We start from the raw sequence: 18,936 nt of genomic DNA on the forward strand, positions 1-18,936 counted from the left end.
GAATATTTTTTTATTACAAAGCACTTCTTTCAAGAAAAAATAAATACAAAGCTGCTGTATCACAAATCAAACATGAATAAAACGAATCTCTTGAGACAACATGACTCTATTTCCAACAGTAATATCCAGGCATTTTGGATTTTTGGAACTGAAATAGTCAGAGGAAATTCTTTAGCTTTAAAACTTTTTTATTCATATGGAACATTCTTTGATACTCATTAATTTGGTTGAGCCTTATAAAATGCAGAAAATACAGTTTTATATATAAAAAGAAAGTGACTACAGATACAAAACTAAAACATTGTACCAGGCTTAAAATCAAAGCTTAAGAAATAAACAAAAGCAATTGGCTTGCAAAGCCTTCGTCACCTTCAAGCATGCAATTTCACTGCATCAGTGACAAAACAGTGCAATGACAACTTTTCAGGCAGAACTCCCACAGTCTCATTCACAGTAAGCTAACCAACATTGTGACTGAGACTTTAACTTCTAAGCAATACCTTTGGTCTCAAACATCGAATGGTGAGAGAAAACTATCATGACTAGCGCTAGAGAAAGAAATACATGAGTACCCTTGTTGCAACAGATGACTTGATCTCCACTAACTGAATTAGCTTCAAGCTTGACTAAATCAAATCAATATGGTACTTTGATAAATGCATCCATGATGCAGTAACTAGTCCAATTTATTCCAAATGCTCTATATTAAAGCTGGTCTGACACTAGTGCTTCATTCAGGAAATGTTTCCAAAGGCACCAAGTCTGTGTTGGAATCTGCCTCCAGAACCAGTTTTTCCAGCCGACACAGTTGGAACCTAATTTTCCTGGCACATCATGTTTTAAAGAAAATTAGCCCTGTTCACACAGCAACACACTGATTTGGAAATCTACAGGGCCGACGAGTTATCTGTGCCCAGTCTAAGTCTCTGATATTGTAGGAAGCCTAAATACTAATCCAAACCAAAGGTCAAATAAACAGTGGCATGAAGCACAATCCATTTAAAATAACCTAATAACACACAGACTGTGTAGTAATGCAGCTTGGGGAAGTCTTACTGCCATCACACTGTATTTCCATCTCATTAACCAGATGTAAAAGTGCTACTCTGAAGAACATGCTAACATTGCAATAACAGTAACCTTACCTGATCTGCTACAATAAAACATTAAAAGCTTACTCTAAGTAATAAAGCATATATATATATATATATATATATATATATATATATATATGTCACCTTACTGCTAATGGTGCAAGAGTTCCCTTACAGTGTTAAGATACAAAAACTATTTAAAGCACTATGGGAGAATACAGAAATTAAATTAAGGCAAAAATGATTAACATACATATTTAAATGATATGTTTCGATGGAAGGCTTATCAAGTGATCCTTACAAGAAGTTACCCATTAGTATGTACTTAAGTCTATTATTCCACTCATACTGGCCCTTGATTATTTCATGCAGTAATCCGACCACACACACATTGGACTCTTTAAGGCATATGGCAAAACTAGTAAAATCAATAAAGGCACCTACTGTAAATATGCAAAATGGGTTAAATCTATATACAAAAGTACAACCCCAATTCCAAAAGAGTTGGGACAGTATGAAAAATGCAAATAAAAACAAAAAGTAGTGATTTGTAAATTATATTCACCCTTTGATATACTGAAAACACTACAACTACACATTACATGATTACCTTGTGAATTTCATTGTTGTTGTTTTTTTAATGTACAGTAATTTAAAATCAGATGATTGCAACATGCTCCAAAAAAGTTGAGACGGGCAATTTAAGACTAATAACAATTTGACAAGTTAAAATAACAAGGCAATGTGAAACAAGGAGATGTTAAACAGATGAAGCAATTATGTCATAATATATAATGAGCCTCCAAAAACAGCCTAGTCCTTCAAGAGCAAGGATCGTTCAAGACTTGTCAATTTGCCAACAGATGCTTCAGCAAATAATCCAGCACTTTGAGAACAATGTTCCCCAAAGACAAATTGGAAGGATTTTGGGCATTTCACCCTCTACAGTGCACAGTATAGTTAAAAGTTTCAAGGAATCTGGTCAAATCTTGGCAAGACGAAAACCACTTCTAAATGTGCGTCATCTCTGATCCCTCAGACATCACTGTCTTAAAAAACATCATTCATCTGTAATGGATATCATGAACATGGGCTTGGGATTACTTTAGTAAACCTTTGTTAGTCAACACTGCTGCATCCACAGATGCAAGTTAAGACTTTACTATGCAAAGCAGAAGCCATACATCAACACTGTCCAGAAGCGCTGCCAACTTCTCTGGGCTCGGTCTCACCTTAGATGGAAAGTAGAACCATGTTTTTTGGTCCAATGAATCCACATTTCAAATAGTTTTTGAAAAACAGCCATTGTATTCTCTGTGTCAAAGAGAAAAAGGACCATCCAAGCTGTTATTAGCATCAGGTCCAAAAGCCAGTGTCTGTATGGGCCAGGGGTTTGTCAATGCCCATGGCATGGGTAACACGCACATCTGTGTTGGCACCATTAATTCAGACAGATATGAAAAAATTTGAGCAGCAGCATATACTACCATCCAGCACCGTCTTTTCCAGGGACATCCCGGCATTTTCAGCAGGACAACTTCCAACCACATACTGGCCGAATAAGCAGAGAGTGCTAGATTGGCCTGGCAGCAGTCCTGACCATCTCCAATTGAGAATGTGTGGCGCATTATGAAGCACACAATACGGCGACAAAGACCCTGTACAATTGTGCAGCTGAGGACCTGCATAATGGATGAATGGGGGAAAATTCCACTTTTTAAACTTAACAAACTTGTGTCTTCTGTGCCTAAATGCTTGTGTTATTAGAAGAAATGATGTTTCACAGTGGTAAACACTCGACTGTCCCAACTTTTTTGGAGTGTGCTGCAATGATCTGATTTGAAATTACTGTAAATAAAAAATAGAAAAATGAAATTTACAAAGTAAAACATCATATAATGTTTAGTTGTAGTGCTTTCAATATAGCAAAGGGTGAATATAATTTACAAATCGCTCCTTTTTGTTTTTATTAGCATTTTTCATACTGTCCCAACTTTTTTGGAATTGGGGTTGTATTTACAGCCTGCATTTAAAGATTCTTTGCATAATGAACTTCAAATTTCACTACTTGAAAGCATGTGGTATAACAACAACTGTGGACGTCTGCTTATGGATCTATGCAAATAATCATGCGAAATATAGTTTAGTTTTGGATTAAGCCAAAACCATGCAATACAAAACAAGACAAAAACAAAATGACAACCCTACCCAGTTTAACTGCTAGGTAGGGAGCACATATTTCGACAAGATCACTATTAGGTGACTTTATTTTTCTGAATAGCATCATGCAGTGATACTCCTCCAGACACACATTTTAAAAAAATTATATATATATAAAAAGACAAAAAGCACAAAAAAAAAGACAATTAAAGCTCTGAAGTATCAGTGGACTGCCTGGTTGAGACCGTCATGGCAGTCTTTACCCTGTTTTCTGTCCTTTGTTTGCACTGTGTAATCTTGTCCCTTTGGGAGGGGCAATATTTTAAATTACATTAAAGGTAAGAATTTGGGGGAAAAAAACAACCACAGATCATTTTAATCAGACCTTAAAGAAATAGTTCACCCAAAAATGAAGATTCTGTCATTTACTCACCCTCATGTTGTTCCAAACCCGTATAACTTTCTACTTCAGAACACAGTAGATATTTTAATGAATATTGCATTGAAAAAAAGGACTGGAATATTCATTAAAAATATCTTGTGTTTCGCAGAAGAAAAACAACATGAGGGTGAGTAAATTCTGACCCAGTTTTCATTTTTGGGTTTGGGTCTCAGGAGGCAATCAGCCTAAAAAAAAAAAAAATAGTCTAAAGGCATGTCATTCAGTGCTGTGGGTCAACACGATAAGCCTATAAACCGGGGAACAGAATTTCCCCTGTGGCTTTGATCGTGACCTCTCTTTGAGGCAACTGACCTATTAATGTCTTTATTAGATTATCCAATTAATCCATAAAAACCATAAAGGATTTGCACATTAACACCCTCTTGAAACACACTCTTTCACACGCACACACAAAGTGACATTGCTGACAGTAAAAACTGATTGATGTACTTTTGAGAAAGTAAAGGCAAAGAGACAGCAGTGTAAAACAAGTCTCTGCTGGAACTAGTTGTGCTCAACTCTGAGGGTCTATTTTGTTGCCATGATGTGGATCCTCCTGTTCGATGATGGTGTGCAAATGGAGGCAGACCGGGGGTTGCTGAGGCTCCCCGTCTGAGGCAGCCAGGCCCTGCTCCTCATCCCCTAAACCCTGAGGACTACTACTGCGGGGGTTGCAGCTATCACAGAAGTCCTGCTCCTCAAGCAACCCTCCATCCATATGGCCTACTAGCTCTTTCATCTCCTCTTCTCTGTCCCCGGGCCCCTGGCTGCACACACATACTTCAATCCCAGAGTCACCCGTGAAGTGCCTATGACGGCCTGAAGTCTTGTCCTTGCTGTCAGGAGAACAGTCCAAGCCTTGCTCTCCAGGTTTAGTCAGATCCTCACTGCTTTGTTTGACTAGGCTGTGTGAGGTAGCACATGCTACCTGCTGGATTTGCTCATCCTCCTCTAGGCTGAGATATGGTTTGTGGGCGTTTCTGGCGGGGCAGTGGGTGGTGGGAGAATGTGGCTGCTCGATGCAGGGCCCTGGGGAACAGTTCTCTGATGCAGAGGCAACAGGGCTGGACTGTAGTGGAGGGCAGAGCTCATCTGGTTGCTCAGAGCACATGGGGTCAGTGCTGGTGGACTGGCCTGGTTGAGAGGCACTATATGGAGGAGGGGGTGTCGGAGGTCTGTTCTCGACTTCCTCGTAAGCGGGTAAGAGGTAACCAGGCAGAAACCCTGGAGGAGAGGAAGACGGAAAATTGCTGACGATTAATGTCTTGCATTTAAAACATCCTCTGATCCACTATGACATACAAAAAAAAAAAAAAGAAAAAAAAAAAGCTTTAGTTATCATTTATTATTTAAGGGTTAAAGTAATAGTTCTCCCAAAAATTAAAATGTTCTCATCATTTACTCACCCTCTTGCCATCCCAGATGTATAACTTTCTTCTGCAGAACACAAACGAAGATTTTTAGAAGAATATTTCAGCACTGTAGGTCCATACAATGCAAGTGAATGGTGACAAGACCTTTGAAGCTCTACAAATCACATAAAGGCAGCAAAAAAGTAATCCATAAGTATCCAGTTGTAAAATCCATATCTTCAAAAGTAATATGATAGGTGTGGGTAAGAAACAGTTCAATATTTAAGTCCTTTTTTACTAAAAAAAAAAACTCACTTTCACTTTCAGATGTGAAAGTGAAACTAAACAGGCACCACATGTGACTTTCAGAAGTGAAAGTGGAGATTTATAATAAAAAAATGACTTAAATATTGATCTGTTTCTCACTCACACATATCGCTTTTGAAGATATGGATTTAACCATTGGAGTCTTTTATGCTGCTTTTAGGACTTTCAAATTTCCACCATTTATTTGCAGAGAAAGGACCAACATATATTCTTAAAATCTTCACGTGTTCAGCAGAAGAAAGTCATACACATTTGGCATGGCATGAGAGTGAATAAATTAGAGAATTTTAATTTTGGTGTGAACTATTCATTTAAGACAAAAAAATTTAAATTCTGTCAATTTACTCGGCCTCATTTTTCCAAACCCATGTGACTTTCTTCTGTGGAACACAAAGGGAGGCAGAATATTTGTCTCAATCACCATTCAGTTTCATTGTATGGAAAAAATATGTAATAAAAGTAAAGGGTGACTGAGGCTTACATTCTGCCCAACATCTCCTTTTGTGTTCTATGGAAGACAAAATGTCATGGAACAACATGAGGGTAAATGACAACCAAATTTTCAGTTTTGGGTGAATTATCCTTTTTTAGAAAAGTGGGTTAGCTGGAAAAGCAGAAAGACAAATGATAAGAGAATGGTTGAGAGAGAGAGAAAGAAAGAGAGTGATAGAGAGAGAAATGAAGTGGGTACTGACTGAAGTAGAAGGGTAGAGAGGTGTAGTTATGGGCTTCTCTGTAAGCGATGAGGTTGATCTCGTGCTGCCGTTGCTGCTGCTGCAGTCTGTGTTTGGCTCTGCGGTGGTGACACACACAGCAGCAGCCCAGAATGACGATGAGTGTCAAGACCAACCAAAACCCTGATGAAAGAACACACATGACAACACATGTCCTTACCAACAGTGTCACCTGTCGGTCACTTGTTTTCTATCTTCGTCACATCATGCTTGTTAGCCAGTGACCACAGTGAAATGTCTTTGGTCCAAAGTTCAGTTTGGCTGCAATTTTGTCAGTTCAAACAGTATTTCAGTGCGGACAGAAAAATTACTTTACAATTGTACTTGAAACTTTTGTGACTAGTCAGAATAAAGTGTTAATACTAAGTAGTGATCGATCGATAACTCGGCCAGGCTGAACTTTGGTCATTTTTATGTCCACTTGGCTGATTAATGGAAGTGTTACATCCAGCTTGTGTTAGTTCCAAAATCTACTGAAAGCCTTATCAATGGATAGTTGAACTAGTAATTTTTTTATTTTATTTTTAATTTTAAATAAATATTTTGTAAAATAAGTGTTTATTTCATTTCAGTAATTTTGTGTTCATCTTATTTGCTGTCATTATTCAACTGGCCACCCTGCTCTCCAGATGTCGGTATGACCATCGACCACTAATACTGAATATAAACTTTATCTACTTTAATCTACCAACACAATTCGATTCCGATTTGATATAAATTCATATGGGTATATTTCAGTTATAATGTCCCTTTTGCTTACATATGAAATAAATGATCTCCCAGCTAATTCTGTGAATTATACAGGTGGCCTTCTAACTATGTACAATATGAAAATATGAATTTTACTAATTATATTTTCTTAGTTTTTCATCATGTCACATTCTAGCTTTTTAAAAATGAACAAATCAATGTTTTTATACAATAAATATTATATTGAATATTATATTGTTACATTTTTATTGTTTAATTGCATAATCTGTACTAATTACAGGTATTTACATTGATTAGTTGAACACGTGCTAAAACCCGGTATTGTCTCTTTAAGAGAAATCTGCATTTCTGTAAGCAGCATCTTTAAATGAGCGCATGTTAACGAGAGAGACTCGATTGGCTTCATGTCATCTGTGCTATGCCTGATTAGAATTAAATGTTTCTTTTTTTGTTGTTGTTTGTTCAACAACTTACTGTAAAGAACAGAAAGGGTATTAAAAAAGACATTATTCAGTAAAAATGAGTCACGTGTAAAAATCTTTGGACACTTTAAACTGGAACAACTTTTACTCTTAATACGCAGTGAAAGGATCTTGTTGCTGAATACTCCACCACTATACTTCACAATTCATTCACTGGTGAGTGAAATCTAAACATTTACCAGCCAGTTGCCAAATATATATATATTTTTAGTCAAATAGCACGAAATTCGGTTGCAAATGCGAGTGATTTCCTCTTATTGGCTATGTTTACATACACCCTCATAATGCGATTATAATGAACGGAAGCTCTGAACCGCACTGTGAAAGAAACAAATCACTAGATGAAAAACATTTTTTAGGTGTCTTTGTGCCTCCCTGAGCCTATGTCCTACAATTTGTTTTTCAACAACAAAAAAAAAATTTCCTCTCCAAATTTTTTCTTCTCTCAAATTTTTCTTCTCCTCAAGAGGCAACACAACACTTAAGTTCTACTTTATAATGAGCAATCTACATGCCGATTTGGGAAACGGGCATTACTCCATCGTAAAATAACGAACGTCAGTTAAGATGATCGTTAAAGCTTAAGTTGCAATGTTATCGGGATGCCCAGCCAATGTTTGTTGACAGTACAAAAAGGGTAAATAGAGATAGAGAGAAAGATTTCAGAGATTTTGACAGATGTTTTTCTTTTTTTTTTCCAAGGTCAGTATCTACAGGAGATAGAGAATTTAGGTTACCACACAAAACACTCAAATTAGAAAATAGGAAACTTTATTTATAGCACAACTTTATTTTTACATTTGAGCGCACAGCACAGAGAATGGGGCTTGAACTGAATGAGGAATTAATGGACTTACATCCCAATTAAGAGTGAATTCAATTTGAACAGAAATACCTCATTAAGTGCAATAATAATAATCCAATAATAATCCAATATGTTGGTATAAAACTTATACCAACATATTGTTTTCTGTTTGAAAAGGACCGTATAGTTAAAGCTAGGGTGTGCACTATGCTTTCAAAGCTAGCTTGCTAACTGCTAGCCTCTCTGGATTACACACCCTAGCTTTAAGTGTTAAACACAAAGTATGGCATTTGCTAATGATTATTATTGTTATTTTTAAAACTTCACTAACTGTTATTATTATTAATAACATGCTTTGTTGACAAACATAATGAAACTGGCACATGGTATCTCCTGTCTCTTATCTCTTTCGCTTGCCTTCGCCTTCTTTTCCCAGGACTGGCTGTGATGAGCGATCGACGTGCCCGTGCACTTTAATGAACTTTAACGAAAGAACAAAATCACCACTTCGCCACTGTATTACTAAAATCCTTGCGGTTTAGAGCATGCAGACAAAACACTCCAAGTAGTGTTTCTCAACTGGTGGGTCGCAGGTTTATTTGGACTGGATCACGGACAGCAGGGAAAAACATGTTATGGTTCCCCCAATGAAACATTTTCAGCGGTCGCCCACATGAATAAAAACAAACAGATAAAGTACCACAGCTGTTATCTGTCACCTTAAGCATAAGATTTCATGCTTACTGATAGTGGCACCTGGTGCCAGAGGCTGGTACAGCATGCTAATTGTTAGCTAGCAAGCAAAAAAAGAAAACATTTCTCATGTTGCCACGATGACGAAAACAAAATTGAGAGAAAACATTTTGGGAGAGAGAAAAAAAATTCTAGGACATAGTAAGGCATCAGCAGTTACAGAAATACTCAAACCAGCCTGTCTGGCACCAACAATCATGCCACAGTCTAAATTACTGAGATCACATTTTTTCCCCCATTCTAATGGTTGATATGAATATTAACTGAAGCTCCTGATCCATATCTGCTGATTTTATGCATTGCACTGCTGCCACAAGATTGGCTGATTAGATAATCGCATGAATAAGTAGATGTACAGGTGTACCTAATAAAGTGGCCAGTGAGTATTTATCTTTCATAATATACAGGTTTATCAAACAACATGATCAACTGAAACATGTTTGTGCCCAAACTTCCTCTACTTTCAATTTAATTGCATAACTATTTTGAAAATGCATATAAACACCTGTGAGGTTGAGGCAATTGCCTATATTTTTGTGGGTACATACAGTTGAAGTCAGAAGTTTACATACACTTAGGTTGAAGTCATTAAAACAAATTTTTTAACCACTCCACAGATGTAATATTAGCAAACTAAAGTTTTGTCAAGTCCTTTAGGACATCTACTTTGTGCATGACATGAGTAATTTTTTCCAACAATTGTTTACAGACAGATTGTTTCACTTTTAATTGGCTATATCACAATTCCAGTGGGTAAGAAGTTTACATACACCAAGTTAACTGTGCCTTTAAGCAGCTTGGAAAATTCTAGAAAATTAAGTCAAGCCTTTAGACAATTACTCAATTAGCTTCCGATAGGAGGTGTACTGAATTGGAGGTGTACCTTTGGATGTATTTTAAGGCCTACCTTCAAACTCAGTGCCTCTTTGCTTGACATCATGGGAAAATCAAAAGAAATCAGCCAAGACCTCAGAAAAAAGAAAAATTGTGGACCTCCACAAGTCTGGTTCATCCTTGGGAGCAATTTCAAAACATCTGAAGGTACCACGTTCATCTGTACAAACAATAGTATGCAAGTATAAACACCATGGGACCATGCAGCCATCATACCGCTCAGGAAGGAAACATATTCTGTCTCCTAGAGGTGAACGTAGTTTGGTGCGAAAAGTGCAAATATATCCCAGAACAACAGCAAAGGACCTTGTGAAGATGCTGGAGGAAACAGGTAGACAAGTATCTATATCCACAGTAAAATGTGTCCTATATCGACATAACCTGAAAGGCTGCTCAGCAAGGAAGAAGCCACTGCTCCAAAACCACCATAAAAAAGCCAGACTACAGTTTGCAAGTGTACATGGGGACAAAGATCTTATTTTTTGGAGAAATGTCCTCTGGTCTAATGAAATAAAAACTGAACTGTTTGGCCTTATATGACCATTGCTATGTTTGGAGTAAAAAGTGTGAGGCTTGCAAGTCGAAGAACACCATCCCAACTGTGAATCATGGGGGTGGCAGCATCATGTTGTGGGTTTGCTTTGCTGCAGGAGGAACTGGTGCACTTCACAAAATATATGGCATCATAAGGAAGGAAAATTATGTGGATATATTGAAGCAAAATCTCAAGATATCAGCCAGGACCGTTAAAGCTTGGTCGCAAATGGGTCTTCCAAATGGGTAATGACCCCAAGCATACCTCCAAAGTTGTGGAAAATTGGCTTAAGGACAACAAAGTCAAGGTATTGGAGTGGCCATCACAAAGCCCTGACCTCAATCCGATTTGACAAAATTTGTGGGCAGAACTGAAAAAGCATGTGTGAGCAAAGAGGCCTACAAGCCTGACTCAGTTACACCAGTTCTGTCTGGAGGAATGGGCCAAAATTCCAGTAACTTATTGTGAGAAGCTTGTGGAAGACTACCCAAAAAGTTTGACCCAAGTTAAACAATTTAAAGGCTATGCTACCAAATACTAACAAAGTGCATGTAAACTTCTGACCCACTGGGAATGTGATGAAAGAAATAAAAGCTGAAATAAATAATTCTCTCTTCTATTATTCTGACATTTCACATTCTTAAAATAAAGTAGTGATCCTAACTGACCTAAGACAGGGAACGTTTTCTATGATTAAATGTCAGGAACTGCGAAAAACTGAGCTTAAATGTATTTGGCTAAGGTGTATATAAACTTCTGACTTCAACTGTACTCTCACTGTACACTATGGTCATAATAAAGTGCCTGACATGGTCTTCTGCTGTTGTAGCCCATCCGCTTCAAGGTTCGACATGTTGTGCATTTTGAGAGGCAATTCTGTTCACTACAATTGTACAGAGTGATTATCTGAGTTACCGTAGCCTTTGTCAGCTCGAACCAGTCTAGCCATTCTCTGTTGACCTCTCTCATCAACAAGGCATTTTCGCCCACAGAACTGCCTCTCGCCGGATGTTTTTTGTTTTTCGCACCATAGTCTTTACATTCTAGAGACTGTTTTGCATGGAAATCACAGGAGATCAGCAGTTACAGAAATACTCAAACCAGCCCATCTGGCACCCATGCCACAGTCAAAATCACTGAGATCACATTTTTCCCCATTCTGATGGTTGATGTGAATATTAACTAAAGCTCCTGACCCATATCTGCATGATTTTATGCACTGCAGCCACACAATTAGCTGATTAGATAATCACATGTATAAGTAGGTATACAGGTGTTCCTTATAAAGTGCCCAGTGAGTGTATATGCATGCACCAATTTAAATTTTTCGAATTAAAATTACGCAGTAGAACACAAAACAGACCAGTTTACAGAACCTTACATGTAGCATCAGATCACAAGAGAATAATGTGCTGGACTTTATGGTGGGACACTCATAAACCAACAGAGAGAGCTGTTTAAGTCAAAGTCATGTGAGATCCAAGTGTGTGAAACTTTGCCCAAAATTAAGCAGAGACCTTTTCTGGGCTCTACTTCTCCAAATAGAGAAATTTTAAGGCAGCTGTTTACAGGAGCTGGCCTGATCTGGTTACAATGGATTTGTGTCTGTCTGGGTCGCATGTATTTGGCAATGTAAAAACCCCAAGTGCAGCACTTGACTCAGCAGATGATGTGCTGTAATTATTGTGAAGATGAGGTTAGACCCCAGTTATTAAAATAGATGGTACACCAGAGGCAGAGGGGTAATTTGATAACACAGGAGCATTGCCAATGGGTGTGACTAGGGCAGAACAACAACTAAATCAGGGCCAGCCAATCATTCAGAAGTTATAACCAACACACAGAAATCAGCCTCGTAATTAATAATTCGGATGAGAAAGGTTCTGTGAGAGATTTGTTTAAGATAATTGGAGCTAACTCGTTAACTGGCGTCTCTGTTATGACGCAGAAGGCCACTTGTGTTTGCTCTTAAAATTATGGAAGATCTGGTTCCAGTAAGCTAGGTGATTGAACGCTTAATTCTCATTACTGTTTATGGTAACAAAACAATTACTGACATCAAAGAACAACTACTGTAGACAGGTTGAGAACAAAAGCAGGTAGAACTATATACCCTTAAATAATCAGACTAAATGCTCGTGTCAGAATATAGTGTCTTGAAAATGGACATACATACGCAGACTTAGAGTTAATAACATTAAGGTCCATAGCTGACAGATGGATGTTCAAATAACTTTGTTCCGCAGAACACAAAATAAGATGTTAGGCAGAGGGTTAGGGACTGAGAGCCCCTTTCATTGTATGGGGAAAAACATGCAATGATAGTGAATGGTGACTGAGGCTGTTTTTCTCCTTTTGTGTTCCACAGAAGAAAGAAAGTCATACAGGTTTGGCACAACATGAGGGTGAGTGAATGATGATAATTTTCATGGAGTGAACAGTCCCTTTTAAAAAATCCTTACTGTGCAGTGGATTTCAGACACTAGCAATCTAGAATTTATCTTGAGAGATACTTACACCACACTTCATAGTAATAGCTGCAGCACTGGGACTTTCCACAGCAGTGGCCCGAATCACAGAAGTAGCTCTGGTTGTTCACTCCGAAACACAGCAGCCTACTCTGCAAAACCAAACACAGTGTACACAACATGAGCCTAAATATGAGAAGGGCTTTGCACATGCTCCAATGATGCTAGTGTTGTTAAAGACATCCTGCTCCTATCACAGATGCTCTTTAAGGCTGATTTCTACTATTTACAAAAGAGCATGCAAATAAATAAGAATGAACAAAATGGAAATATTCTTTGTTTCAAAAGCCATATCTGGTATAAATGCAGGAGAAAACAAAATTATTTTTTTTTATAAATGACCCCAAGCTATAGTTTGCATTGACATTACGCTGTCTTCACCTACAGAGGCAAATCACTATGTTCCCTTGAGTGAGCAGATTGTATAAAATTAATAAAAATAAAAATTACGTTAAATTAGTTCATTAAAAAAGTGCTGAATCCTGAGCTCTATTATTTTCCTGCATTACCTGTCTAAACCCCAGTAGAAAAGGCATGGTAGACTTCTGATAGCAAAATCAACATTCAACTCAGCAGAGACAGAGCTTTGTTACACACTGGACTGCAAACACCGAAGAAGAGTCAGAGGAAGGTCGGGCTTGGGCTACCCTCCACCCTCAAATGGTGCGGTGTGACACGAACTGCCCGTTTATTGGTTGGCCATCTCAATTTAAACACACATACACACAGCCTTCCTCATGGCATTTCAAACCCAGTGAGCCCTGCCAGGGAATGCAAGTAAACAGGATGAACAGACAAGCAGTCTGACCCTCCTCTCCATGTCTCATCCCCTATAATAGACATACAAAGACACTGTAAAGACAACTGCAGGCTTGACAGTTGTCTTTTGAGTGTTGAGCTAGATACAGTGCATACTCGCAAAAGACTGTGAGACCGAAAGTTTGCCTGATGAACTTGATTTTCACTTGATTATCGATAACAAGCTGCAGAAAGCAAAAGTCTAAAAGCTGCAAATCTAAATAACAATGCAAGTACAGACAGCAACTAGCATAGAGTCAAAAAGTCCACAGAGGGGACAGGAATTGACCCATCGCTAATCCCTGCCTTAAAACATTACTGACCAAACATACATGAAGGCATAAAGAAACAAAAAATTAGGAAAGGTTGTGCTCACTTACACTATGTTATAAAATGAGGTTTTTGTCTTTTCAGTTAACAGTGATAAGTTTTTGCCTTGATTTAAACAAGCCTCATTTAAACGAGACAGCCTTTGTAGGACAAACGGAAACAGAATTTATAATGGTTGCTATGACAGCAGCCACTCTTAACAAGTACTAGCGCTTTGAGTGAGAAGGGAACAAAGTCCCTTTGGAAGGTAATATAGGAGGTAAATTTTAAGAGAGTTATAATGATGTTGAGAGAAAAGAAAATAGATTTTACAGGTGTTCTTTTAGTCTAATACTTTAATTATATATTCATATAATTATACATATTATATACTATGCACCCATCTACTGAGGTACTTCAACTTGGGAATTAACATTACTTGCGTTTGAAAATCATATTTACGGGCAAATTGGCATAATTTTTTTCAGACAAATAATGTTCATTTCCATTGAAGCAAAGAATTATGGGTTGCGAGTGCCCATGAAGGATACACCTCACGCATCCTCCGAATTCCCGTGAAAGAAGGTCGCATTCAAGGCTGCATTCTGAGTGTCCTACTCGCTTTTCTGAAACGAGACAGCATTGATGACGCATGCGGCCGACAAATGCGACCTCCGGAGAACGCAGTCTTCCAAACGAGACACAGCCATAGACTCACTGAGCACTTTATTAGGAACACCTGTACACCTATTTATTCGTGCGATAATCTAATCAGCCAATCGTGTGGCAGCAGTGCAATGCAAAAAATCAGGCATATACAGGTCAGGAGCTTCATTTAATGTTCACATCAATCATTTGAATGGGAAGAAAATGTGATCTCAGTGATTTCGAACATGGCTTGAATGGCTGGTTTGATTATTTCTGTAACTGCTGATCTCCTGGGATTTTCACTCACAACAGTCTCAAGAGTTTGCTCAGAATGGTGCCAGAAACAAAAAACATCCAGGGCGCGGCCTTGTTGATGAGAGAGGTTAACGGAGAATGGCCAGACTGGTTTGAGCTGACAGAAAGGCTGCGGTAACTCAGATAACCACGCTGTACAACTGTAGTGAGCAGAATAGCACCTCAGAATGCACAACACGTTGAACCTTGAGGTGGATGGGCTACAACAACAGAAGACCACGTCGGACACTTTATTAGGACCATAGTGTTCCTAATAAAGTGCTCAGTGAGTGTAAATGGTCCATACCACCTGACAGACATCATTCCAATGGATGCCCTGAGAAATCACACCTTTATGGGTTCAATCAACAGCATCCGTTGCATAATGTTGATTACCCCCCAAAAAACTTTGACTTGTCCCTTGTCCCTTTTTTGACTTGTGGTTACAGTAAAGCACTTACTATGTAAATGAGTGGGGCCAGTCCATAAATATTAAAATACACCTTGTTTTAAAAGTATGATTTTAGTGTGATAAGCATTTAAAAAGTGGGTCCCACTGGGACCATTTCAAATCCATCGTTTAAAAAAATGGGACTGTTGTAGCCTGGTGCTAGTCATGTTAGCAGACAAAATCTGAGATCAACCTATATTTTTTTTTTCACATAGCCTACATTCCCTTAGAGACAACACCTTAAAAGAACAAACTTCCCACTCCCTGTTGTTTTCATTCTCTGACCTTGACCTAACACCTGTCAAAACCAAAAGCAGATGAGCATCTCCCTATATACACGACATTCACAGCCAAGGCCAGAATGAAAGCACAAGAATCAAAACAGCTTTAATCAGTCATAGTTGAAGATCTTTAATCACAATAGTTAACCCTTCAGAAACGAGTTCCCATTTGTGAAATAAGTTTATGAAATGTCAAAAATGTGATTGTGACTAGACTGAAATCAAACAAACTGTGCTTACATAGGATTGTGTTGTCAATCACATTGCTGGCAGTTTATTGCTCTGGTCTGAGAAGATATTTGCATTTAACCGTAGAAACATTTACTAAGTAAAAATCAAAACCTGCCAAGAGACAAGGCTATCAATCAATAATGAAATCACCTTCGTTTCTTTGACACATATCAAGCGTAAAAGACTTGGGAGAAGAAATAGCACAGTTACCAAATCATTAACCTGATTTCTCAGATTTCATCTTCCATAGGATCTAATTTAACACCAACCTAATTTGCACTCAATGTCATGTAAGGTACTGATGTCTCATGACATCCAGGTTGATGTCACCTGCGTAACCTGTGCTTACTAAACGCAGCCTATTTTTGAGTTCCTAAAAGGGAAAATTCGCATGTAAAACTTTAAAAGTAAAATCTTTGTCACTGCTGTGGAAACAAACACAAAGGCTGTGTCTCAAATCTAGTAAGCTGCCTACGTAGACAGCTTTTTTTAGGCATATTAAGCGCACATATATTGCCAAAACATGCTGTCTATGTAGGCAGCTCACTGGTTTTTGAGCCGCCTAGGCTAATGATGCTAACATTGTGTTTACCTCGGTCACCGCTGCCTCCACTGACACCGAAGCGACCGGTCCAATAACCGCGTTACTTACAAACAACCCCATGCCCCGTCTTATATACTCGACCCCCCTACATTCCGCCCTTCCCCGTGGCTTTCGAAACATCTGCGACACGGTAGGACATTCAGCTAGCTGCGAGCTAGCTTCAGTTCCTTCTCTTTCTTCTTTCTTTCAACTCTCTCACAAACGCAGGAAGTCCAAGAAGCCCCGCCCCCTGCCTGCTGTTATTGGTCCGTTCAAGGGAACACTTCCTGGTTTGACAAATTACAGTGGCAACAATTGGCTGACTCATCTGTCGTTTAAAGAGCGACGTCATCGCCGAATTGGGCGTGAATTTATTGTTCTTCACCAGCTGAGATCAAGAAATCAGCTGATATGGAATTTAAAGGGACAGGAAATTACATATTTCCTTGTATGCAAGAAGACAGACAGACAGACAGACAGAAAGAAAGAACATATAAACTAACTAAATAAATAAATAAATATTAGAGTTGCCTTGGTTTATTCATAACTGAATACACTGTTATCCATGTTATCCATGCCGGTTTTGGGAATACATAATTATAGATTGTCAGTATAGATCCATTTATCAATTTATATCACGTTGTCAAAGCTGTATTACAGTACAGTGATTTCCACTTTTACTTTCACCTTCCTTTTCTTTTGTTTTTGGTGAGTCACATTATTTGTGCATATCGCCACCTACTGGGTACGGAGGAGAATTTATAGTGTGTATAAATTTATAGTGTTTCTCACCCACACCTATCATATCGCTTCTGAAGATATAGATTTAACCACTGGAGTCATGTGGATTACTTTTATGCTGCATTTATGTGCTTTTTGGACCTTTGAAGTTCTGTCAACCATTAACTTGTGTAACGGTTGCCAGCTGGTAGGTAGCCGTGCAGTGCGTAAACCTCACTCCCCTGGCCTCAAGAGGCACACTAGCGACTGACGCTGGGGGCTGTAGCCTTTAGCCTCCTTGTTAGTGCGCCCTTTTCCTATGCCAGAGACGCCGGTTGGAGTCCTGCTCCGAGCAGGTCGAGCAGGACCGTTACAGTGGTGCCATGACCCAGATGAGAGTGAGGTTTAGGGGGGGTGAGTGCAACGGTAGCCAGCTGGTAGGTAGCTGTGCAGTGTGTAAACCTCACTCCCCTGGCCTCAAGAGATGCACTAGCGACTGGTGCTCGGGGCTGTAACCTTTAGCCTCCTCATTAGCGGCCGTTTCCCATGCCGGAGACGCCAGTTCGAATCCCGCTCCAAGCGGGTCGAGCAGGACCGGTTACACTTGCATTGTATGGACCTACAGAGCTGAAATATTCTTATAAAAATCTTCGTTTGTGTTCAGCAGGAAAAGAAAGTCATACACATCTGGGATATAAGAAATTTCCTTTTTGGGTAAACTATCCCTTTAAGGATACTTAGCCTGAAAAATCAACAAAAATTGTTAACAATTGAAGGTTAATACTGTTTGAAAAAGTGAAGTGGCATCTGAAAATAAATTATGGTAATAAATGAATTATGCCTTTCTGAGAACTAATTTCATTTTTATAAGCCATTTTTGCAATTATTTTTAAACAACTGGTCCCAAGGTGATTTTTAGCAAAAGTATGAAGTCAGTCCCCCTCAGGTTCACACAGGTGTCCTAGCAGTGTAATTACACGTGTAGTTTATCACATTTTGTAAAACTATTGTTTTATATTTTTAAACATAACCTTTTTGTTTGAAATGCTTGAAAAGTGTTCTATCTTTCTTTCAAATACAGTAAATTGTGTCTTAAGTGTCCAAATACTTTTTTACACAATTGTCCAAATACCATTGTTTGGATCACATTGGAATATTAAAATAGCTGACATTCAATTACAATTAAAAAGTTATGACTATTGAACATTATCTGAAAGGGCAGAGTATAAAATAACATAAATGTTGGAATAATTTACCAAAGTTCCTTAGTATTTTAGAGCTAATGTATAAAACTGTTTAATATCCTCAAGCAGGTTCCCTTTGCACAGGCCATTTATATGCTGTCATCGAAGTGGCAACCACTAATCCCTGAAAAATCAATGTAATCTCTCAAGTAAACTTGTTTGTATTGTGCTAAATGTTATTTTGACAGATATAGCTAAGGGCTCTTACTTGCTTTATTCCTGTGACATATCTTTCCAACTTTGGACTGCGGCTTCTTAGATGAGGCCCTTTGAACCAAGCCAAGTTAAAAGGAACAAAAGCAAACAAATCACATTGTTCTGTCAGGAATTTTTCTTGTTCACTGCCTTTCATTTCTCTCTTTTTTAGACACTTCTCTCATTCAGAACAGTGAAGTCAATGGATCCCAGTTTGACAAGTTAGGAGGATACAAGCTAATCCCCTTAATCTGTCTATTCTCCCGTGCAGTGCCAAAGGGGGAGAGGTACCCAGCACAAGTAATCCTATAGAAAAAACAATAGGATTAGACCCCAGCTCTTGGAGTGACAATCAGATATCTACT

General features: G+C 38.5%; 1 protein-coding gene across 2 annotated transcripts; it reads right to left on the minus strand.

Moving 5' to 3' along the window:
- Nucleotides 1-30: 30 nt before the first annotated feature.
- On the minus strand, nucleotides 31-16,614 carry LOC127412051 (WW domain binding protein 1-like). 2 transcript variants are annotated; one of them, XM_051648082.1, is made up of 4 exons: nucleotides 16,422-16,614; nucleotides 12,807-12,909; nucleotides 6,071-6,232; nucleotides 31-4,920 (listed from the first exon to the last, which is right to left on the minus strand). In XM_051648082.1, exons 1-4 carry the CDS (start codon nucleotides 16,551-16,553, stop codon nucleotides 4,211-4,213), a joined length of 1,107 nt encoding a protein of 368 aa, XP_051504042.1. In that variant the 5' UTR covers nucleotides 16,554-16,614; the 3' UTR covers nucleotides 31-4,210. The 2 variants fall into 2 exon arrangements, with proteins under 2 accessions (XP_051504042.1, XP_051504043.1); XM_051648083.1 differs by lacking the exon at nucleotides 16,422-16,614 and adding an exon at nucleotides 13,327-13,961.
- Between the last annotated feature and the right edge of the window lie 2,322 nt (nucleotides 16,615-18,936).

Source organism: Myxocyprinus asiaticus, chromosome 21, assembly GCF_019703515.2.
Source record: "Myxocyprinus asiaticus isolate MX2 ecotype Aquarium Trade chromosome 21, UBuf_Myxa_2, whole genome shotgun sequence".
Lineage (NCBI taxonomy): Eukaryota > Metazoa > Chordata > Actinopteri > Cypriniformes > Catostomidae > Myxocyprinus > Myxocyprinus asiaticus.